The sequence below is a fragment of the Mytilus californianus genome, unplaced genomic scaffold (assembly GCF_021869535.1).
Source record: "Mytilus californianus isolate M0D057914Y unplaced genomic scaffold, xbMytCali1.0.p SCAF_7, whole genome shotgun sequence".
Lineage (NCBI taxonomy): Eukaryota > Metazoa > Mollusca > Bivalvia > Mytilida > Mytilidae > Mytilus > Mytilus californianus.
Window position 1 is genome coordinate 82,119,370 of NW_026262723.1, and position 24,234 is coordinate 82,143,603.

The 24,234-nt window shown below is 32.0% G+C and overlaps 2 protein-coding genes across 5 annotated transcripts in view; both read right to left on the reverse strand.

Annotated features, from left to right (window-relative positions):
• Nucleotides 1–1,362: 1,362 nt before the first annotated feature.
• LOC127710279 (uncharacterized) lies at nt 1,363–14,974 on the reverse strand. Of its 2 annotated transcripts, none has more exons than XM_052216062.1 (5): nt 14,851–14,974; nt 4,001–4,123; nt 3,571–3,691; nt 3,237–3,283; nt 1,363–2,385 (listed from the first exon to the last, which is right to left on the reverse strand). In XM_052216062.1, exons 2-5 carry the CDS (start codon nt 4,091–4,093, stop codon nt 2,305–2,307), a joined length of 342 nt encoding a protein of 113 aa, XP_052072022.1. In that variant the 5' UTR covers nt 4,094–4,123; nt 14,851–14,974; the 3' UTR covers nt 1,363–2,304. The 2 variants fall into 2 exon arrangements, with proteins under 2 accessions (XP_052072022.1, XP_052072021.1); XM_052216061.1 differs by lacking the exon at nt 14,851–14,974 and adding an exon at nt 10,397–10,549.
• Nucleotides 14,975–19,059: 4,085 nt separating this feature from the next.
• The window catches only part of LOC127710267 (uncharacterized), a 69,358-nt gene continuing 64,183 nt past the window's right edge, over nt 19,060–24,234 (reverse strand). For all 3 annotated transcript variants that reach the window (XM_052216042.1, XM_052216043.1, XM_052216041.1), the window contains exons 29-32: nt 23,825–24,226; nt 22,651–22,772; nt 22,184–22,348; nt 19,060–20,783 (exon numbers count right to left, since the gene is read on the reverse strand). In XM_052216042.1, the coding sequence (XP_052072002.1) occupies nt 20,592–20,783; nt 22,184–22,348; nt 22,651–22,772; nt 23,825–24,226 (881 nt within the window). In that variant the 3' untranslated portion in view covers nt 19,060–20,591. The remainder of the gene's footprint in view (nt 20,784–22,183; nt 22,349–22,650; nt 22,773–23,824; nt 24,227–24,234) is intronic.

Here is a 24,234-nt window from a genome sequence, read left to right on the forward strand (position 1 = left end):
CTGTTTTCAACATTTGCATTATACTATCGAAGTTATATACCGGTAAAGGCAAGACATATCTATGTGTCAATAGTTTTTGTAGAATTATACCCCTTTGGAAAAACTGTTGTATCCAACACCTGTCTTGTTCACCTGATTACTTTGTCATGAAGTAATTTGTCTTCCTGAAACTGAATGAATGTCAGATCCTGTTAAGGATATTCAAATGTGCATCTACATTTGTATACTGGATTTTGTGAGCTGTTGAGTTCTTTCATAGTTGTGGCTTGCTTTTGTTGTAAACAAGGTATGTAGAATTGTATTTCTATTCATTACACCTTGTGATAAAATTGTGAATGGAAATGGGGAATGTGTCAAAGAGACAACAACCCGACCAGAAGAGCAGAAAACAGCCCATGAGTTCATTTTATAAAGGAGCAAGGGAATTCTGATGTATAAACATATGAGAAAGCAATGCAACAATACCAAAAAGCAAACTACATGTAGTGGTCATCTATGATCTTCAACAAAAGACAAGTGGGAATATTTTGTGTAAAAGCTGTAAAAGTCTAGCAAGGTAGTGAATCAATTAAAAAAAGACTTAAAAGGATCTGCCATCAAAACTATATTCCCTAAATGACAAATATCTAGAAGCTCTTCAGAGCTTTTGTTTCTCATCTATATGTATCTTCAACAATGGCCACTCTCTAACATTGTAGACTAGAACATATGTTTAATTCATAACTAAAATCTCTTTTTGGTACATTGTGTTCTGAAAATTTTTACCATTTACAGTTTCTGTATCTTCTATAAGTTTTGCCCAAAAATGAAAAAGGGTAAAAATTGACAAATAACTCCTGTAAGGAATCGACAGGCAATTTCCTAAAGGTTGACCATTTTTGCTGTTTACAGTTTTTCTTTATCCCCCAAAGTTTTTCCTAAAAATTAAAATCAAAATCAACATTAAAGGGCAATAACTCCTATGAAGAGTTGACTGACAATTTCAGCCATGAGACATTTTTAAAGATCTTGTCCTGCTGATCCTTTATGCTTGGAAAATATCGATCTTTTTATTATAGTTTTCCCGATAAAAAGGGGGGGGGAGGGAGGGCAATAACTTCAATAATGAGTCATCTGACGATTTCAGCTATATTGAATTTGTAAATTTTGTCTTGCTGATCATTTTTGGTATTTAAAGTTTCTCTCTATCTGTTATTCTTTTCAAGACAATTAGGCACAATTAAAAAAAAATGACAACGTAGGTCAACACAGCCGAAATTTTCAGTTGAATCCTTATAGGAGTTATTCGCGGCACTTTAATGACGCTGTCTTACAGGTTTTTTTTTGTGTTTTGTGCAAAAACTGTGAAAGACCGAGAGAAACTATAAACTCTAAAGGAAATCAGCAAGACAAGATCGACAAATGGGTCAAGATTGTCAAAATTGCTCTTGTAGGAGTAACTGTCCTTGAATGATGATTTTTTCCATTTTTGTGGTTTGGGCAAAAACTATAGCAGATAAAGTGAATCTCAACAAAAAATATCAGCAATACGAGATTTTAGTCATGAATTACTAGTATATTATAGTCTACAATGTTGGAGAGTGGCCATTATTGAAGATGCACTTGGGCTCAATAGTTATAGGGGAGAAGAGAGTCGGTGAATATTCTGTGAAAGTTTCACAAAATTGTTTCATGTGGTACTGGAAACCGATGCCTGCAGCAGTGGAGACAAAAAGCGGGACGAACGGTTCACTATAACACCCGCTTCAAAATTGCGGGGTATAATAAACTCACCAAGGCTAATTCAATGGGATATGATTTGGAAGACTGTTCAAAACTATATACCAAACTAACGATTTTTCAGAGAATCTTGAAAATAATAAATACATTTGTATTATGATAAACTTTTCTTTTCGAATTTTTTTCCTGAAGAGACGTGAATAAATGATTTATTTGTTGAAATTTGTAGATTTATAAAAGGGCAGCAAATATAAGCTTATCGTAATATCTTATGGATAAGAGAGAACACATTAAATCAGTGAAAAGAAGTTAAAATATTAAAAAATGGAAGACAATCAAAAAGAGGGTCTATGCAACCAAGCGCCAGTGATTGAAAGAACGCGATTCTCATATACCCCACCAATATGCAAGCAAAGATTAAGATTTAAGTGTCATTTTTTGTATGAATATTGGGCTTTGAAAAAAGATTATTACTAAGAGTTACAGGTCTCGATTCGCCGGTGTACAGGTGCATTAACAATTTAGTTATCAAAGCTTATGTACCATTAACAATAATAACATATGAGTACTAGTATATATAATTTACTAAATACGAAGAATATTGACAGTGTTTGACATTGTTCGATGTTTGTTGAAATATAGACTTCTTGGGCCGTGTCTTGAAACCTGAAAATAGAGTTCACAAAATGATGAGTAACATGGAATCTATCATAGTCTACTGGGTCATTTTTAAGTTATTAATAAGTTTGAAATAAAAATTAAGTTATATCATGTCTTCAAATGTGTCTCCATTCAATTACAAAACTAATTGTTATATGGACCTTTATTTAATTTAACCTACCCTCACCTTATTGATCTGCTTTCTTTTGCAAAACGATGATGCACACATCACATTGTCATGATTTTTTTTTTATTATTTTCGTTAACTATTCAAACAATGACAGTTTGTTGAACTTGGTAATTTGTTTTCAGTTTTGAATAAAACGGTTGCACTTTTTGTCTGCTCAATTCTTTCTACATTTTTTTAGCTAAAATATTGTTAGACTCCCTATTTTCAAGCGTTAGTTGTATATACATAATGTTTATAAAACACATACTGAAGTGTATGCATATACAATATGGTGTTTTACGAGAATGTTTATCCAGCATCCTTTTTTAAGGAAAATTCAGACACGATTAAATAGAAAATTTGTGTTGGTATAAAAATAAGGAGGTGTGGTATGCTTGTCAATGAGACAACTATCCAGCATAGTCCGAACCAAATCACGTGGATATAAGCCACTATAGTTCAGCGTACTACTTTCAACAATGAACATATCCCTATTCAACTGTAAAAGACCTTGACATGGCAAAATGTGAACTAATTCAAGAGAAAACCATGGCATCAATTTCACTGACATACCTGATCGATAGTTTATAATTTGTTGTAAAAAGTAAAGTATCTCAACAAATACTAAGAAATTTAATTTACTGAAAATCTTAAAATTTCAAATGCCTTTTTATTCAATCATACTTACCATTGTCATTTGCCTGAGAGCTTGGTTGTTACAATACCATGGATTACCTATAAATACATGGAGTCATTCTTATTACATACATATTCTTCTTCTGGAAACACTATCCCTTATCTAAACCCTTTTATGATTAATGAGTATTTTATGTTTCCTGTGACAATTTCTAACATCCATTTTCCTGAAACAAGCCCCATGCAGTTATTAGAATGTACAGAATATTTCTTGTTCGAAAGTATAACAAGTTTTATCACATGTACTTAATTTCTTTTCACTTGTTTTCCATATACTTAACATGTTAAACTGAATCACATTTGCATTTTTTTCTATTTCAACTTACGATTCTGTTCTGTTGTATTATTTTTCGGTCGTCCAACTTTGATATCCAAAGGATACTCAATATGAATACTTGACTTGGGACGTTCTGATTTACGGTCTATGATATCCGGATGCCAGTCAAACTTAAATGATAAACGTGTCCTAAAATTAGTCTATCAGTGTTAAACTTTTTATTATATATTTGGTTTGCTAATTTGTAACGTGTAAGAGCATTAAACATAATGTTCATAATTGATTATTTTTAGAAGACAAAAATAAAAAAGGGTAATACCAAACCTTTTATCTTCCAGTTCAGGTGAAAAAGTTTATAGTTCCAGTTTGCATGTTAAAATAGAATGATGTGCTGTCAATGTTCTTCAAGTGAAATATTAAAGTTGTCTTTAAGCTAAATTGTAAAAAGGATAGAAATTAAAACAAAAATCCGACCTCACCTCTTCTTTCTTGACTCCAAGTTTAATTAGAAGTTCATTTTCCATTTCTGATTTGTTTCTTTCCAGTTCAGGTGAAAGTGTTGATAGTTCCATTTTGTAAGTTTAAATACTATGATGTCATTTCTTCAAACGAAACATAAAAGCTGTATTAACAATCACAGTTTATTCAAACAAAAGTTAAATATATCTCCGATTACTTTTCGTGCCTTTTGTATAACCTACACGTTTGCTTATTCTTTCACTTTGTTGCCCAGCAAATCAATATCACAAAAACCAAGGATATTAAGGTTCGGAGTTCAAATTTAGAAGTAGCAGTTTATATATATATAAGTATTAATCGAATAGTATATTTTTGCCCCTGCGTGGTAGAAACATGTTTACGTCTTGATGCTTGGTTCTGGTGTATCTGAATTTCCAAAAAACAATTCACCATAGATATTCAATGTACTGTGGATTCATTATATTATTCGTGGGATACCAATTTTTGTAAATGATATTCTTACCATCAGTGTAATTTTGTATCAAGAATAACTTAAACGATAAAGGTTGTTGTTGGTTTTTTTTAACATGTCAACTCATTGTGCTTAAACGTTTAATTTGAAACAATTTGTTCATACAGCTACATATTAGTCTATTAACATTACTGTCATATTTTCATTTTCAAATGGACGTCACAGTAACCAAATTTGGCAAATAAAACCACATGCATGTGTGCTAATGTAGGCAAACAGACAAAACATACCAAAACGACTTTATTTTATGCGAAATAAAAAATCAAGTTCAGAGGCAATACACAAGTGAGACACATCCAAAATAGCAAGGCAGGTGAACAGACAAACAGTAAAACAACGCAATACAGCACTTAAAAACTTAAATCTTTAAAACGAAACAAAAACATTTCAAGCTCCAATCATAACTATAGTAGTGATGAAAGATGCAACGGAAAGCTAAAATATTCTTCTTTGAACTACCCATCGTTCTGTCCAGTGAACAATGGCGATAAAATATAAAATACAAAGTCAAGATTAGACAGAGGACGTTAAACAATAGAAATATAGGGATATCATTTGATAGTATTTTGGCGTATTTACTTGATAGGTGACCGCCCAGCTGTGTGTTAAAGGTCTAATGTAAATACTCACATTGAAAACAGAATCAATTAAAAAATTGGAACTGCATTGAAAACCAAAACTTTAAAGTTCCAAAAAGTGCTGCCAAATCAGGATAAGGTCATCTGTAGCCTAAGCCTGAGAGTAGAGAACCTTAGTTTTTCGAATGATTCAAATATTTAATTAACAGTTGATTTACAACAAATTGTCGCATTAGTGATATTTAAGGTCAACACCTTTTTACCAAATCTGACAAAGGCTAGCATATTTGTGGTCTCATTAAGCTGTTAATGTGGTAGCGCTGTTTGTGTGCAGACAAGAGGACACAAGCTATATCGAGACAGTAATCAACGGCGATATACTTACGCAACACGTAGGTGATCTATTTATGTTGCTTCTTCGAAGACCAAAATTTTACAGTAAATAAAAGGTAACAAAATTCGTTATGTAATGAAATTTTGTGTGTAAATGTCTTTTTGGTGCCTTTTTATCATAGGTGTAACACATAGATCAAAGGATAAGATATTTTATAGAAATTGAATTTTGCTAAGTTTAATAATGTCGAAGATACATCAAAGCTTTTTCACGATAAGCCATGATTCTTTAAATATCGCAATCCTTAAATCATCGTATAGTGCAGTCGAAATTTTATATATATATATATGTATATAACCGGGTGCTGCGAGAATGTTGGAGATAAGGTTTTCGTTTAATTTGGTTTTCCAATTGCTAAATTATTTTTTACTACTATTTCCGTGAGTGCGAGTTCATATGAAACTGTTTACTATATTAGTCGAATTTTGAACTCTGGTGTGTAGTTGTCTGATTGGCACTTATCGCATCTCCTAATTTTTAGATTCTACAATCATTCTCAATATCGTTTAATATTGCATGCTAGATTTCCAATTAGGACATTTGTGTATGGCATACTAATGATACATGGTACCAATGTTTCGATCAATTTGAAATTAAATCGTTGGCTCTCCTCAGGTAAGCAATGTTCGTACAATGTAAATATCTGGTCCATTTGAATATTTTGTGAGCGTTGACAAAGTTCCATCTGGAAAATTCTTTTGAATTTGAATTTGCCTGATACAAATTTATTTGTCTGCATATTTCATATTACAGGCCATAAAGTCGATATTTTATTTAATTACACACAGACTCTTAATATTACAGAAAAAGTGTTCACAAACATGGTATAGGTATGCATAATGTAAAATCATGAATTAGATCGTTGAAAGGATTTTCGGACAAGAAAAAGAGATGCTCTGCGCATTGCATTAAGATTGTTAATATAAAATTATTTGAGGAAACAAATTTAGGAAGACAGGGGATTTGTGGGGTATCAATGAGACTAAATAAACCCGTTGAAAATATGGTAAATTTGATGCCCTTAAGTATAAGATAAGATAAGAATTTTATTAATCTAATCAAGAACCCATAAAGGGCATAAAGTATATATAAGTATATATATTTCTCTCTATATTATCTTAATATCTATAAATTTGATAGTCTTTCGTGCTTTAATAGAATACTTTAGCGACTTTATATCTGAACCAATTAAAATTGTAGAGAAAAATACTAAAAAAAAGAATATTAACTTACTTTTATATTATGTCTGTAACCCATCTGCATTAGGTAATAAATCCTAATAACAGGGTTTATACATGCATAGTCTGTATTTTCCCTTTTCAGATACCAATATTTACTTTTCCTTTATATAGCTATAACCATACACTGAGACTATAGATTAAACAAAGTTCATTTGTATCAACAACTTTTATTCCTTTAATTTATTTATGTACACAATCTTGTACGATATGTACCTTTAATTATAAATGACAATGCCGAAAAATTCTGTTTGGGAAAAATCCCGACAGGTCGCAATAGAAATATTAAGAATCTAAATCTGATCTACAGATTGGGATCTTCAAAGAAATGAACTAATGCAGCTAGAAACGTCTCACGGATCAGAACTAAAAACACAGATTTACCCACTGTGGCACTTACGTATTATATTCCAATCTTATCGTAAATTTTCTATTAAAATCATTTAGCATCACCAGAGACATATTGCATTATATGTTTGTGACATCATATGTAACCGATACCTATCGAGAATAACTAAAAAGACGTAATTTTATTGCCTTTTTATCCACACGCTCAATGAAGTAGCAGGATATTGTTTTGTCTTGCGTCATACGTGCGCACGAATTGGAAAAGAAAGAATGGTGTCGGCTACAGAGAAATCTGAAATTTGACAAAGTTAACGTATTTTGATCTCGGAGTTTCAACATGAAATAACAATATATTATCATTATGATGAAACCTTTCAATTGATTGATTACATTTAAATTAACGGTATGATTCAACAATATAATCAAAACACCTTACACATATAGATTTATTTCGTCTTCAAGACATTGTCCCACTACTAAACTGTCTATTCTACTTACTTCTAGTACACTTTGTACAATAAAAAACCTGGTAATAAACTGTTCAGATAAGGCCTTTGAAAATAGTGGAATTAATTACTTTTGGAGTGTCAAAAATTCGTTGGAAGTACTTGATAAATTGCATGTTTAAATTGGTGATTTCGAATCTGGTCAAAGTTTTGATTTTCTACCCTATATACCACTTTGTCTCATAATCTAATTAAGAAAAAAATCACACACCTAAATAAATGGGCATTAAAAAGTCAGAATGCGAATATATATGTTCAAACTCTTTAGGTAATTTTTTAGTAACAGCAAACAAAATAACTATGTCAATTGGACCTGCTATGATACGATAACTGCCCTTGATTTTTTATTAGATAACATTTTTGTTCACTATGGAGATTCCGTATACCGTCAAGTTATCGGAATTCCAATGGGGACTAACTGTGCACCACTTATTGCGGACCTGTTTCTGTGTTGTTATACGAGATACAATTTATGACTAAAATCAGCAAAGACCCATGTATACTAAAGAGATTTATCCTGCTGAACTGACTTTAAATAAAGCTAATACAAACAATGAACACTGCCCTTTCCTGGATCTTGATATCTATATCTTTAACAGGAAGCTTAATACCAAAATTTATGATAAAAGAGATGATTTTTCATTTCCTATTGCTAATTATCCATTTTCAGATGGTGACGTTCCCTTGTCACCAACTTATGGTGTTTATATATCTCAACTTGTTTGATTCGGTCGAATATGTAACAACGTATTTGATGTTAACGAAAGAAATCTCTGTATTACTGAAAAATTATTACACCAGGTTTTTCGATATCACAAACTAGTCAAAACATTTACTAAATTTTATCATCGGTACAAGGACATCATTTGTAAATATAAATCAATATGCAGACATCTTATACGTTCAGGTATTTCACATCCAATCTTTTATGGTAATATTCTATACAAAGCACAAAAAATGTCGACATTTACCTCAAAAGCTAACCAAACCTTTAAACAGACTTATTCAGAAGGGATATAGTTACGATACTGTTGTCATGTCATTAAAGATGGCATATTTTAGTATTAATATTGATTCACTCATAGGGTCTTTGCATCGGAAATAAACACATTTATTCTAAAACCAGTTGTTGGCATGATACGGGTTATGTTCTTCTCATATATTTTATGATGGTATGATACTAAACCCATAACGGGAGGGATCGTGCTTGATTTTCATATGATGAAGGCATAATCTGTCAATCAGTTTAGTTGAGGACTGGAGCTGGCATGTCAGCAACTGCTGGTAGTCCTTAGTTTCTTTTGTTACCTATTCTGACATCGGACTCGGACTTCTTTTGAACTGAGTTTTACTGTGCGTATTGCTGTGTGTTTGTTTATTCTACTTTGGCTAGAGGTATAGGGGGAGGGTTGAGATCTCACAAAACATATTGAACCCCGCCGCATTTTTGCACCTGTCCCAAGTCAGGAGCCTCTGGCCTTTGTTAGTCTTGTATGTTTTTTAATTTTAGTTCATTTATATGTTTTGGAGTTTAGTGTGACGTCCATTTTCATTGAACTGGTACACAGTTTTGTTTAGGGGCCAGCTGAAGCCCGCCTCCGGGTGCGGGTTTTTCTGTCTGTGTTGAAGACCAATTGGTGGCCTTCGGCTGTTTTCTGCTCTTTGGTCGGATTGTTGTCTCTTTGACACATTCCCGATTTCCGTTTTCAATTTTATAAAATTATTTTTGCAGCATCAAAATCTAAATGGTGCATGAAGAACAAAAATTAACGATACATAAATGAAGAATGAATTAACATAAATAAATCAACCAACATTTTCGGTATTTTTTTAATCCCAACATAATTAGTTTTTAGATATATGTTAGGCGTCAACATTATCAACTAAATTTTGGTGTGGTGTATCGCTGTTGCGTATTTGACCGACTATGTGAGCAGGAATCAGAACGTGTTGTTTTACAAGATAACAGATTTTTTTTTGTCAAATGATTAAAGATTTTTGTGTAAACGGCAATTTTAATCAATGGGTAATGACGCAATACAACACCCCCCCCCCCCTAAACCCATAAACCAAATAAGAAAAAAAGGGAAGAAAAGGTTAGCGCAGTATTTATTACTTTCCTATTGTTGCGAAATACAATGTGGTCCATAAAATGTGATCTCAAACCACATTACGTTGCAATATAATAATCGTTGTCAATAAGCTCATTCTAGTTGTATTCCACCAATGTTTACTCGAATCTAAGGTTTCAATGACTTCAATCGGTCATACGCATTGATAAAAAATGTCTGTCGTAAATAAAATAAACTATGTTTAATATAAATTAGTAACCGGTGTAGAATTTATATACAGTCCTAATCAAAAATGGTATTCACCGGGAAAACTTCAAATTACTTCAAATTATATTAAATTCTATTTCTCAATGAACAATAGATAATACTAGTACTAAGTAATTTTGCGCTATTCACCAAAGTCCATTCCGGTTACCAAAGAATATACTCCTTGTGTTTAAGATGGTACATATCATTTGTATAATTATTATTTAGATGAATTTTTATTTTCTAGGGTATTCAAAATATATATGAAATTCTTCAAATACACATATTTCTATTTCGTAGACTTAAATCAACGCCATTGAAACAGTGCAGTCATTGTTATTATTCTCGACAAAATCTGTTCAACACAAACTATGAATTCTTCAGAAGCTTTTCAAAAAAGGTATGCAAAAGGCAAAATCCCTCGGTTCCACGTTCACCACCTGCTTGTTCCAAAATAAAACATTGATCAAGAAAATTAAGAAATATGAAAATAAAAACTTACATCATATGTTTTTTTTTCCACGTCATATACCCATCTTTAGGTAATACACCATTTACTAATTTAAAAGATCGGCCAAAAATTTCTCATCGTAATATTTAATTGAACAATGTACACATTCTGTGGGTTTATAACAAAAAGATTTCTGTCAAAGCCCTTTAATGTAAATGAAAGATTTTTTACTGGACAAGGAATAAGAAATTGTTAAAAAAATATTATCAAATGATCTGCAGTGTATTTGAACCTATAGTTTTGAACTTATTTAAAACTATTCACTACCGAATAAGACATTAAATCAAGACAGAATATTGTTTAGTTACAACAGAGCATTTCTTAAAGTATATGAAACAATATTTATTGTGGTTTTATTTCTTAAACACATAGGAATTTAGCTGTCGCTTGAAAGCTGACAACAATATGTGTGATGAAAAAAGAGTGACACGGGACTAAAACTTTAATAATCAAATTTGATGATGATGATGATGATGATGATGATGATGATGATGATGATGATGATGATGATGATGATGATGATGATGATGATGATGATGATGAAAGTCCAGCGGCAAACTAATATGTATATTCAGGACGAGAACATGTTAATGTAATATGAATATTTGCCCTGCTCAGAACGATACGCTGAGTCGGATTTTTAACGTGCTAGTTCACAAAGTAACAGTCCGCAGGAAGACATGTCACCTTATCCGGACACATTTTTCTGACCCCGAGCCGACCAGTCTTTGTTCTTAGCGGAGAAGCAACACATACCAATTTTAAAGTCTTTGGTTTGACCCGGCCGGGGTTCAAACCCACGACCTCCCGCACTCGAGGCGAACACGCCACCACGAGACCACCGAGGCGGTCACTAATTTTATGTACCCATTTTTTCCCTAATTAACGGTAATTATGGTGATTAATTAAATCGAGAACTTTTCATCAGATATTAAGCAGATGTTTAGTATATATTCATAAATTAAAATAAAACATAACAATGATAACAGGAATTGCCAAAACAATTGGTGAAAAAGTTCTAGAGTCATCTTTAAATGTCTGTTTATATAGTTATGGCTGTCATCCAGCTGATAGCAATGTTGTTCTTTCAGAGGTATTTGAATGAAATTGTTTTCTATGTTCCTCGGAACCAATATAGGCTCCTTATATCATATTCCTTGATAATTTTCTCTATGAGCTAACATAATTAGATTAAGAAGAGATATCGTTCGAACTGTGTATATATATATATAATGTTTCGAATCATTGTCTTTAGTACTAGTTCAGGAGAAAAATAAGTTGTACAAAATTATTACGTTACAATCTTATCGTATCTAAAGCAAAATTTGTATAAGCTTCAACTTCATGGACTTATTAGTACAGAAGAATTAATTTATTTCTAGATTGCTTGAATTCGTTCTCATCTTTGGATAAAAAAAAATCAAATTTGAACAATCAGGACAACAAAATCAAGCATGTTTGTTATTTAAACGTTAGTACTTTAAAATTTTCTAATGGTGTTTAAAGGAAGAAAAAAAATGTGTTTTTACTTCAAAGGAACACTCTGAATGTAGCATATTTGATATGAGTTGGGATTCCAGTTTAAACTTCCCAATCTGATTAGTTTATCTCGTATACCTGGATCACACAAAATACGTTTTCATCATTATCTTAACTTAATAGTTTTTCTCCTCACAAACGAACTCGACATGGATACTGTAGATCGTTGTTTATGTTAAATAAATAATATCATGGTGTATTTGTCAATTTGTTATTCATTGGATGATTTTTCTGATCATTAAGTAATTAACTAACAATGATATACAGACGTATGAATACTTTGTTAATAGAATGAATTTGCAATAAAGTGTTCTTTAAATAGAGGCTCCAAGGTGCCTGACTTGGTCACCTGGGGCCGGTAACAAGAAGCTCTCTTAGCACGTAAGATCATCTTAAGACCGTCTTAGTGACTAAGAGTGTAACAAGAAGCAATCTTATATCAATCTTAGAATGATTGGCAGCCCTTAAGACATTCGAATTTCTTACAGATTTAAGGGAATTCTTTGCATCCCCTTATCATAAACTTATAAATTCGGATAACTCGAATACATCTTATTTTTTTTGTCCTTTAGTAAGAACTCTTTGTATCAACTTAAGCATTTACGAGCGTAACACGATTCCTACTTAACACGTTTTAAAATAAGTTTGGTTCTACCCACCCCTAAACTACTCTTTGAATGAAAATGGCGCTTGTTTTACGTATGATGAATAATTAACAGGCGAAGAAATCAAGATCGCTTTACAAGACGTTTATTCCATGACCCCTGAAATCCTCTTGATTTTGAGACCCTTTTAGAGACTAAATTATTAAAGAAATTATTGTTTTTAATGTATATTTCTAACAACTGTCTTATATATACTTATCCTAAAATTTCCCCCAAAACTATAAAATAGAATCTTACATGTACTGATCCTAACCCCTCTTCCCTACTTTAAAACACTGTCTTATATATACTGATCCTCGAATTTCCCCCATAACTTTAAAAACACTGTCTTATTTATACTTATATATACTGATCCTCAAATTTCCCCGAAATCTATAAAATAGTATCTCATATATATACTGATCCTCAAATTTCCACCAAAACTAATAAAATTACTATCTATATATCGATCTATCAGTACAGTTGAACTGCATTTTAACGAATAAACGGTATGAATATTCCTCTTATCTAAATATTTCAGGATGTTTCATCTTGTTTAAAATTCGTTTTTTGGAATCTTTTGCACTGAGCCAGTATATTCATTTTTTCTCTTAAATTTCCGTCGTTGTTATCTTTATCATTTTCGAATTAAGCAGTCTATGTAAGCAAACAATCCCGTAACTTCAAAACGCGCGAGAGATTTTTATTTGGCAATGACTAGATCAAAGAAAGAAAGAAAGAAAGAAAAGGGCGAGGAAAGAATGGTTCTGGTTACACTCTTAAAAGATTCGTAGCGCTCTTTGTGCTATCGTAAACTGTGACTTACGAGAACTTTAATAGAAGTTTCTTGTTACTGGCCCCAGGTTTGATCCAGATAAACTCAGTAATGTTCAACTTTTTGTAAAAGTTATCCTTTTGATCATTTAAACTGTTCACAGTTTCTCTCTACCTTTTAACGATTAAAGCAAACAATTTTAAAATGGGTAAGATATGGTCATCGAAAAGCAACAACCCCTATAAGGAATAGATTGACAATTTCAGTTATGCTGTTTGTAGATTTATCTTGCTGTTGCAGGGAACCGTTTCTCTCTTAACTTTTGTAGTTTTCAAGATAAAAGCAAAAAACACACGAAAGGGTATAACTCAACCTCTCATGGATATAGCTCATATATTGAATTGATCGACAAAATTTCAATTATGTTGAACTAGTTGTAGATATTGTTTTCCAGATCATTTTTGCAGCTTCTCAATATCAACTATAGTTTTCGCCATAAAGCAACAATAAGGCTTAAAAATCATCATTGAAGGACAACAACACAAATAAGGAGTCGACTGACCAATTTAGTCATGATGAATTTGTTTAGATTTTGTCTAGCGGCTCATTTTTGCTTTTCAGAATTTCTCTCTATATACTATTGTTTTCGAGATAACAGTATAAAAACCCTGCACAAAATCATCATGAACTGGCAATAACTCTTACAGGGAATGGACTGACGACTTCGACCATTGTTATGTATTTTATCATGCCTTACTGATAATTTTATCTGTTCACTTATCTCATCATTTTAGGGCCATGACTGCTACAAAGAGTTAATTGACAATTTTTTTTGTCATGTTGATTTGTTTTTGGATATCTGTCTAGTTGTAATTTTTTCCTATTCAAATTTCTCTCCATCTTTTAAAGTTTTTAAGATAATAGCCAAAAATTACCAAATTTTCTAAAAAGGGACATTTAGTGGACAATAATTCAAACGGGTTGTCCGATTTTTCGCAGTAGATATACCTTGACCTGGTTGTCATTTAGTTTTGATCTAAAAATTTCAGTTTTTGAAATACAGGTCAAAAAGTTTGACCCTATTTGCTATGTTTACCTATGGTGGCCATGTTTTTCATCCGATCGGAATAAAATGATGACGTTTGTAGAGGACCTACAATACATCATTGCTGTCAATTTTCAAATCATTTGGTTTTGTGGTTTCAGAGAAGATTTTTTAAAAAGTTTACGACGGACGAAGGAAGAAGACCACAAACGCCAAATGATTACACAAGCTCACATGGCCCTCAAGTGCAAATTGAGCTAAAATGCTTTGAAAGAAATTCGAAATGTGTCCATGATTTTGGCTGAAGGGGTCGTTGTTAATTTTAAACTTACTTCATTTGCTCTTTCAAATGGCCAGTTCACAGTAACTATTCAGTTTTAGGAAACCTACGAAATCTAAGCTCGCGTTTTTCCTTAACAGGGAACACAATAATAAAATTTACCTTTTACAAAACTGGTATATTTTCTGTTCCGTTTCAAAAGACTATAAGCAAATATGTATTTACAAAAAGTATATGTATGAAGACATTATTGCGAGCTATTGTACACGTAACAACAATTCCATTGTTATCACCAATCATTAAAATTTTACATATACTTGTATGATTGAATAATCAAATATGTATCATAAAAAGATTAGTTTTCAGTAAATTACAATAAAGTATTATAAATATTAACATGTAACTACAATACACGCGTTGTTAAAAAGAATTTGCAAATATAGCTCTTTATAAAGGAAATAATAAAGACAAAACAAATTCAAATAGTTATCGTGCCGTAATTTTAACTACTTCATTAAGAAAATTTTTTGATAAAATAATTTTGAATCGTATTCATAAACTCCTTGTTGATATTAATAGTGTGATGCCGAATCCACTTCAGCTTGGGTTCGTAAAAGACCATTGTGCAATACCGGCTATATATACCTTAAAAGATGCAATTCATTATTATCTAGAACGTAATTCGATTGTTTATGCCATTTTTCTTGACAATGAAAAGGCTTTTGACCGTGTGTGGCAAGATGGACTATTATACAAACTGAATCAGATTGAAATTCATGGTAAACTGTGGCATCTGATATATATGTCGTATAAAACTACAACAGCACATGTGCAGCATAGTGGTATAACAAGTAAGGTGTTTCGGATTGAACAAGGAGTAGGTCAAGGTCGTATTTTGTCTGCCTGGCTATTTTCCGTATTCATCAATGACTTGATTTGTGAACTCATATCGACAAATTGTGGCCCGATCAGCATACCAGCAATTTTGTTAGCCGATGACCCGACTTTATTAAGCGCAACAGTAAATGGTGCTCAGACATTATCAAACGTTGTAAACAGCTATGCGCTCAAATGGCGGTTAAAATATAATGTGTCGAAAAGCAGTGTTATGACTTTGACACCACCAAGAAAGACTCGCAACAATAAAGACTCTGCAACATGTCTTAACCTAGGTAATATTGTACTCGAAAGAAAACGTACATGTACTTACGCTGGAACACTTATAAATTCAGATGGAAAAACTTTCGATAGATCAGATAACTTCAGTAAACAATTGAAACAGAAACTTCAGTCACTTTATACTGTTGGTGTTAATCCACGGGGGATGAGTGCCTTAACAAATAACTTGATATGGAAAAGAATTATCCTTACAACTGCACTTTATGCATGTGAAACGTGGGGTCAGCTACCCTACCGTGAAATTCAAATGTTGGAAATTACTCAAAGATTTCAACATCGTGAATCTACTGTCGCCTTAATTCAGTAACTAGCTCTTTGACATGACAGATACTTTTTTAATGTTAACACCTTAAACAACGCGAGTTTTAATTTCAGCAAAAGACTTATCTTCATAAATTCAAATTATCCATCCGTGAATTGGACCATTATCAATTAAGAAATTGGAGAAACTGAGAATAAGTATAAAAGAGGACAAGAAGTTAGTTTTAACTTGATCTACGCAAGGTACCGGCCAATCACTTTATTAAAAATAATAAAATTCGACATTGGGATTGATATAAAAACATCATTTACAGCCACTGTGAAAGGGCACTATAATATTCCAAAACAGAAAAATGGCAAAATAGGAGGAAGTTGACAAAAAGATGATTACACAATCATAACAGGGGAGTATTGAGATGGCGTATTATATGGTTTCACTAGCCGTTTTCAGTTCATCAAATCTGGTTTTAAGACTGGCTTACTGGTATGGTCCGAGTTTAACATCACAAGTAAGCATAATAACTGTTGCAGTGCTATATATGACAAAGGTAAAATACATAACACATGCAATTTTGCCAGATTCCACAACTATTACCGGATATCGGTACGACACATATATAGGTTCCCGATTGCTATTTATTTGTCAATCGTATACATCAGATTTTTGTCTGCGTTCCTATTGCATTGCAATATAATTGATTTTGCAATCGTGTACCGCATAACAAATATAAATAAGAGCAATATTTTGTTCATATGTTTGTTTTTGTGTTAAAGTGTGATGAGATAAATACTCCCGAAGGGTTGAAAGATAAATTTATGACATTTTGAAGAAATTATGTCCATTTATACTGAATATTCCCCCCAAAATGTAGTTTAACAACAAGATATAGAATATTACATTACATAATTAATATGATAAATTACAGGTTTAATTAAGCATGTCTAATGAAGCTGATAAGTGTGTTTACTGTGTAGACAAACACAGCATGGGTCAACTTGTAAAACAAGCATCATTGCTCCAGTACCTATTGATTGTTTATGAAATAACATTTAACAGGTTTTCTGTTTTTATATCCATAAATAACTTAATGATAATTAAAATTCCTATCACTAAGTAAAATATAAAGAACATAAGAAAATTGATTATTTGCATACAGGAATATTTGGTCATTTTATTTCGTCTTTGTTTTAACTTTATATACAACTCTTGTCCTTGTCCAGGAATCTTTGGACATTGTACTTACCCTTTTTTTCAAATTAAGAAAATAAAATGTATCCAATAGTTCTCACTTCTTTTCTAATTTTGTGATTTATACCAAGGAATTGTATATTTAAATATACAATTCCTTGTTCATACATACAATTTGAAAAAAGGTCACGTACAATCAGCAAATATTCCCACAGTAGAACAAAGTCATATCAAAATTGAACATTATGTAACTTTTTATGAAGCATTTATTGAAACAAACTTTTTTTATTATTATTTGAGTTCCCCCTCTGTCTTTTAACGAAATGCTAGCGATAAGGTGAGTACAAACATAAATACTTTCATTTTTATATATTTTGTACACAAAAAGAATACAAATATCTAATTCACTACATCATTTCATTCCATACAGACTTTCTGATCAGTAATTTTAATTTCCATCTCATTCCAATGAGGTTGTATGTTTTTTCTTCCAGATTGATTTTAAGGTTGGAAAACTTACACTACCTCTAAAATAATTTGATTGCCAAAGAACATGGAATAGTTCTTGTACAAATTTTATACTGGATAATGGAAATACTATGTTGTAAGTTTGTCCATCCAAAAGATAATATTTCCTGAAGTTTTCAATTTAAACTGCTACCAAGTACAAATATTTTAACATTTGAATAAGTTATAGATAATTCTTTGTAATTGAATAGGGAAAGGTGTATTTTTTTTTGTTGCTGAATCTTTACTATATATAATGTAATTTCCAGAAATTTTACAAACTAACTTGCATGTTTTATGGTATAAACTTTTAAATTGAAAAAAAAATATCAATTTCAACTCAATTTGTACACCAATTCAAATCTCGTGTTTCAGAATATATTTTTTTCAAAATAACATGCAAACAATATTTTAAAAACTATAAGCACTGCCATCATATTCCTTTTTAATTGATTTATTAATAACTGTTCGTTTTTTGTTTCAAGTTATCAACTTGGCCTTCCTCTACCCTCTAACATTGATTGCTTTCACAAAAACAAAATTCTGGACGAATTAATTGTGAAAATTTAAAGAAATGTTAGATCAAATTAACTGTTTTAGATAAGAATGTTTGACCAAGGTTATGGCCGACAACACGTGCTGATATCAAATGTTTATACATGTGGTAAATTTACCACATGTGATTGGTCAATTTACTGATGATTGATAGGAGAGTGGAAAGGTGTATTGTTTTCATAGACACCATTAAGTAAATAATGATAAATAAAATTAGGCCAAAATATTTTAAGGGAACACTGAAATATTATACCCGTAAAGACCAAAATAGATAAACAATATTCAAAAGGAAGTAATGAAATCGTATACCCATAATGAACATTTAGAAGGAATAAGAAAGCCACAATAAAAAAAAGATAAAGGTCGGTATAAGTTTATATTTCAGAACATCTGCAGCGTGTGTACCTCAATAATTCAAAATATACACCAACATCATAAAAAAAAGATACCAAAGGGGGATTTCCAAAGTCGACGAAGGTCAAAAAAATTAAATGTATACTGAACACTAGGTTGCGAGCATCATGGGAATAGAAACTGGTACTTCGAAAGGGAAAGTTTTTGTCTGCTTAAACAGTGGCACCTTCGTGTTGATCACAAGTAAAAGAAATGATGATATCGTATTTGGTAATGACATAGATATTTTGTGGGAAGGGACAAAGGTATGCCTTAATAATAACTACTTTACTAGAGACATGTTTATTGACAAAATGCATGTTCAGATTTTTTCTTAAGCTCAGATTTATGACTTGCATGCACGCAGGTTCTCACAGTTATTCTCCATGATACTTTTACTTGGATTTCAACTATTGTTCATTCATCAACTATTTTATCGCACTTTTTCTCTCGCCGATTCATAACATCTCTCATACACATCATCACAACCTTTCTAACACAAAAGTTATGAAAGACTTTTTAACAAAAACATAGGATGTGTTCAGATCAGATAAACAATATAATAATAAATAGATATAATAAAATTAATATAATTTTACCGAAAATGTTATACCAAATTTATTCCGAGTTATTTTCACACGGAGGCGAGGGGAAGGATATATTTCAAACGGAATAATAAAGCACCGAATCCAAGGTTTGTTAAGATAATATAATTTGACAGTCTAAGCTGTCTAGTGTCTTATAACAGTCAGCTATCAGATATAAGTATGAATTTTATGATGTGTGCTATGTCAACGGCATGCTAGAGTGTGATGTTTTCAAATATATTGTTTTTGGCTACGTTTTTTATCAATATAAATCAATACATATGAATACTGTGTATTAGAAGATCTGTCAAATAATTTACATTCTTTCAAGACTGTATGTTGATCTCAGTTATCTTTGGTTATTTGTGTCGTTGGGTTGCTATCTCATTGACATATACCAAAGATATACAATGTTTCAGCGTCTATCAACCGTTTGACTCAATGTGATTCTAATCACTGTTGCCTGCTTGGGAGAATATGAACACATCCTTGTTTCTGCATACATATACATTTTGAACTATACAGCGTATCTATTCGCCGTTTCAGAATCTAATGCGTTCTGGGTAATATTTTCAAAAGTGTACACCAAAGTGTCGTGATTGGTTAAAAACGTCCTAATCAATTGAAATTCAACCAATGACGTGACGTTATTTTCATTTTGGGGTATAAACAATAAAATTACACATAGTCCTTTAGATTCTGAAACGGCCTATTGCACATAAACAGTCTAAAAAGCAAGTTATAGAAAATTTTACACATATAAACATTATGCTGCTTTGTAAGATATAAGATAAAAAGAACTTATATTCTCTTATTTAAGAAATATAGACCAGAGACAAAGATAAAAGTATTCATGAAAGCACCGTATCATTATTAAATGCGAAGTTCAAATGTGAGAAAGTTCTTAGCACTGTATGTTTTAAACATAGCACTTATTTCAATAAAATATTACAAAATCAACAAAAATATTTGTAATCGAACAACGTACAATAGTGTAACAATAATTCAACAATGTTTTTAAAAAACAAGTCTTAACAACATTTCGGGACTTTGCAAACATGCTCCGAACACAAAACTTATCACAGCTCAAACCTCCATGCAGACAAGTTTCTAAGAAACTATGAATGCAATGTAAGGATTTCTGTAATTCTCAACCTTCAATGAACACATTCATGTACATATAATTATATCACAACTATTCAAGGAAGTCACTTGACCCAGACATGACGAAGTCACATGACATCTTGTTCAAATTTGAGTAATCCGATGGTAGGTTCATATGTTCCCGCCAAGTAATACACATCACAACTCTCTAATTTATCACATTTTCCTCGTCTATATTCTGTGTAAGAGATGACTTCACATTTATGTGAAATTGTCTGAACGTCATTTTCATCGAAATGTGGGGACTGGAATAGAGCTCTCTGTAATAAAGATATATAACCACTGTTTATAAAACTAAAAGCTGCTAAAATGTTGGCACATTAATTTTTCCTTTATTGCTTGATAAGAATTTTTATGAAGCAATAACATTTCCCAACATAACAGTTGTCATCAACATAATAGTAACATCGAACCAGTTAAACATATATCATTGTTTAAAACTGGAAAAATTCAGCTGCTTCAATTTTTTTAGTCAACGGATATGCTTCTATGTTAAAAATAAATGTGCTTCGCCGAGCGCAGCTGGATACGACCGCAGAAGTCCAACCCTGAACAGTTGGGGCAAAAATGGACACAATATTCAAGCTTAATACAGGTCTGAATTTGGATTGTAATTAAATATTTGACACATTATAGGTTTCTGACACAGAATAAATGTAGTTCAAGAACTTGAAATTGGTTATATGATTTGAATTTATATTCAATTGAAGATTTCTTGCTGTTGTGCAATACTTAGTAAACCTGTTTTCAGATTATATACAAAGAATTAGCAAAATAAATTGTGACCCCCATTTTTTTGGGGGGAAAATTGATAATTTCTTAAATCTTGAGGAAAAAAACTGACCCCCCCCAAAATTTCTTTTACCGCCCCCCCCTCCAAAAGATAATATTTGAAGAAATTTACTTTTTGTAAAATGTGGTACAATGAAAGAGACATCCATACACTTAAACACAAGTTATTGTCTGAAAACTACAAAAATGCTTGTTTTGGCCCCTTATTCCTGAACTGTTTTGGCAATTACCCCCAACATGTATCCCAACCTTCTACTTGTGGTATTGAACCTTGTGGTACAATTTCAGAGCAATCAAAATACTTATACACAAGTTATTGTCTTGAAACTAGAAAAATGCTTGTTTTGAGCTCCTTTTTGGCCCCTAATTCCTAAACGGTTGGGACCATCACCCCCAAAAACAATCCCAAACTTCCTTTTGTGGTATTGAACCTTTTGGCTAAATTCCATAGAGATCGATACACTTAAACTAAAGTTATTGTCCGGAAACCGAATGTCTTCGGACGACGACGACGACGACGACGTGATAGCAATATACGAACGCAATTTTTTTGCGGTCGTATAAAAACGGTTCTTAAAACCAATTACAAAATTTCAGGCGCAGTAATAATTATTCGAAGACATGGTATGAGCACATTCTTAGGAAAGATTTTACAGGAAATATCTAATAATTTCAATTGTCATTTATTGAGAAAAAAGAATTCTATTAACATGATAAAAGATTTTACAGGAAATATCTCATAATTTAAATTGTCATTTATTGAGAATTTTTTTTTTATTAACATGATAAATTTTTTTTTCTATAAAAATGATACTTCTACCAAAGCATTCAACCACAGTCAACATATAAAACAGTTGAAATAGCAAACCTTCATGTCCTGTAGTTTTTTACCACCACGTGTTTCCTCGGGATGATAAAACCATTTGACCTTGACAACCATTTGACCTCCCCACGATTCCCACATACTATCAATACGACCAATATATGGTAAGTGAGGTCGTCCGGTAGATAAGAAAACTGCACAATCTCCAACCTGAAATATAATCACTTAAGTTGTGAGGATTTGTGATTTAAAAGTACGATATAAAGGGGACAACTAATAACTACAAGTAGAAAGACGAAAAACACTATGACAACAAAAAAATAATAAAAGGACGTATTTTTTACAGATTTAAGACAAGTAATGCAATACTTCAAACATTTTAAGTAACTAAATAAAAACCACCCATATTCTACACTTAATTGTTGCCCGTATTACAGACGATACAAGAACATTACATTACTTTAAACATGTATATACAAATGTACATTATGCAAGGTAATCAGAATATTTACTTTTATTTCCTCTTTTCCACGGACAATCTCTCTGTAAAATTCTTTCTTTGCTTTTCCTTTCATTCCAGGCCTTTTTGTGCTTTTACCATGCCATCGCCATAGCTGTCGTGGTGGTATAAAAGCTATGAAAAAAGTTTGATTATCAACAAATTTAAAAGTAACATGATCAAAACGTTTGTCAACAAAACTTATTCAATGGTAACTTTGTCCAGTACTGTTTATCTTACACGTATCAGTAGCCTCCAAGGGCACTTGGTTGTTACTTCTGAAAGGACTGATATTAGTTTTGGTACACATATATTCAGTTTTAAAACAGCTTAGACTGTTGTGACTCTTTCGGTTGTGTATCGCTTTTTGCCATGACATTGTCAGTTCGTTTTCGACTTATGAGTTTGACTATCCTTTTTGTATCTTCCACCTCTTATTTATACTATTTCAACTCCATAATATTTTTCTTCAGATAAACACAATGATTTGGATATTTAATTTATACACATACATTACAGTCCATGTTGATTATTTTTTCCAGGATTAAATGTCACACTCTATACAGTAGTACCATTTATGGCCCTAATTTGAATATTGGAGATAATCGGAGTGCATGAGGTTATCTTAGCGCCCGAAACGCAAGTGAGTAACTAAGAAATCAATTAGATGAAACACACCTAGCTATTTGTGCAATTATAATTTTAATTTATAACGTGACTTTCGTGTCTTTATATCTTTTCTTTTTAATTAAAACTTTGCAGTGATAAAGAATAATGACACATAGACGAACCTACATGCTACTTTACTCAGGTATTTTAATAACATTATAGTGCAGGATATTTCAGCACTTAATATATTACCACAAAGTCAATCTCAGTAGCGACAACATCGATTGGAAATATAAGATAAAAGCACAGCCATTGTATGTAGAAGCATGATGAAGGCAGTACAACATGTATAATGTAATTAGTACCTGCCGCCGCTCTGCTTTTAGTCTCTACATTAAACGATGGCTTCTGGAACAATGATTCAGTCCTTGCTATGTCACCATTTCCAATGCTTTTAAACTGAGTAAACATCAGACTTTGAGCCAATATGGATTTTCCCTCATGATGATTTCCAAAATGATAATGATGAATAAATGACAAATGAGGTATGTCTGAATGATTACACTTCAAAAAATTACCTTGATCCTCAAAAACATTTCGTTCTTTCTTCCTATCTTCCGAACGAACTTTTTTCTTTTTAACTTTTTCATCTTTATCATTGTCAGATTTATGCTTCCTTTTAGAACCATGATGTTTATTATGCTGTTGCGAAGAATGTAAACTGAACACACTGTCGGTATCGTCTTTGTCAGTGTCACTATCACTGTCATCAAAGCCACAAACATCAATATCTTGTTCGTCTTCTGAAGGAATTTCCGAAAAATGGTCCGGTTTTATTTTTGGAGGTCGTCCTGGGCCACGTTTGACTTTTATATGAGAATCGGAAACAGAAGGATTTTCAGATTTTCTATGTTCTGATATATCTGACGTTGTATGTCGTCGTCGTTTTCCAATAAGCAACAGAGGATTTGGATCATATGCTGTAATA

Coding starts and splice junctions, on each gene's coding strand:
- LOC127710279 (XM_052216062.1), bottom strand. CDS start 4,093: ATGGAACTATCAACACTTTCACCTGAACTGGAAAGAAACAAATCAGAA. Junction 3,692..4,000: donor TTGGAGTCAAGAAAGAAGAG/GTGAGGTCGGAT, acceptor TTATCATTTAAG/TTTGACTGGCATCCGGATAT. Junction 2,386..3,236: donor CTCTCAGGCAAATGACAATG/GTAAGTATGATT, acceptor CTCTATTTTCAG/GTTTCAAGACACGGCCCAAG.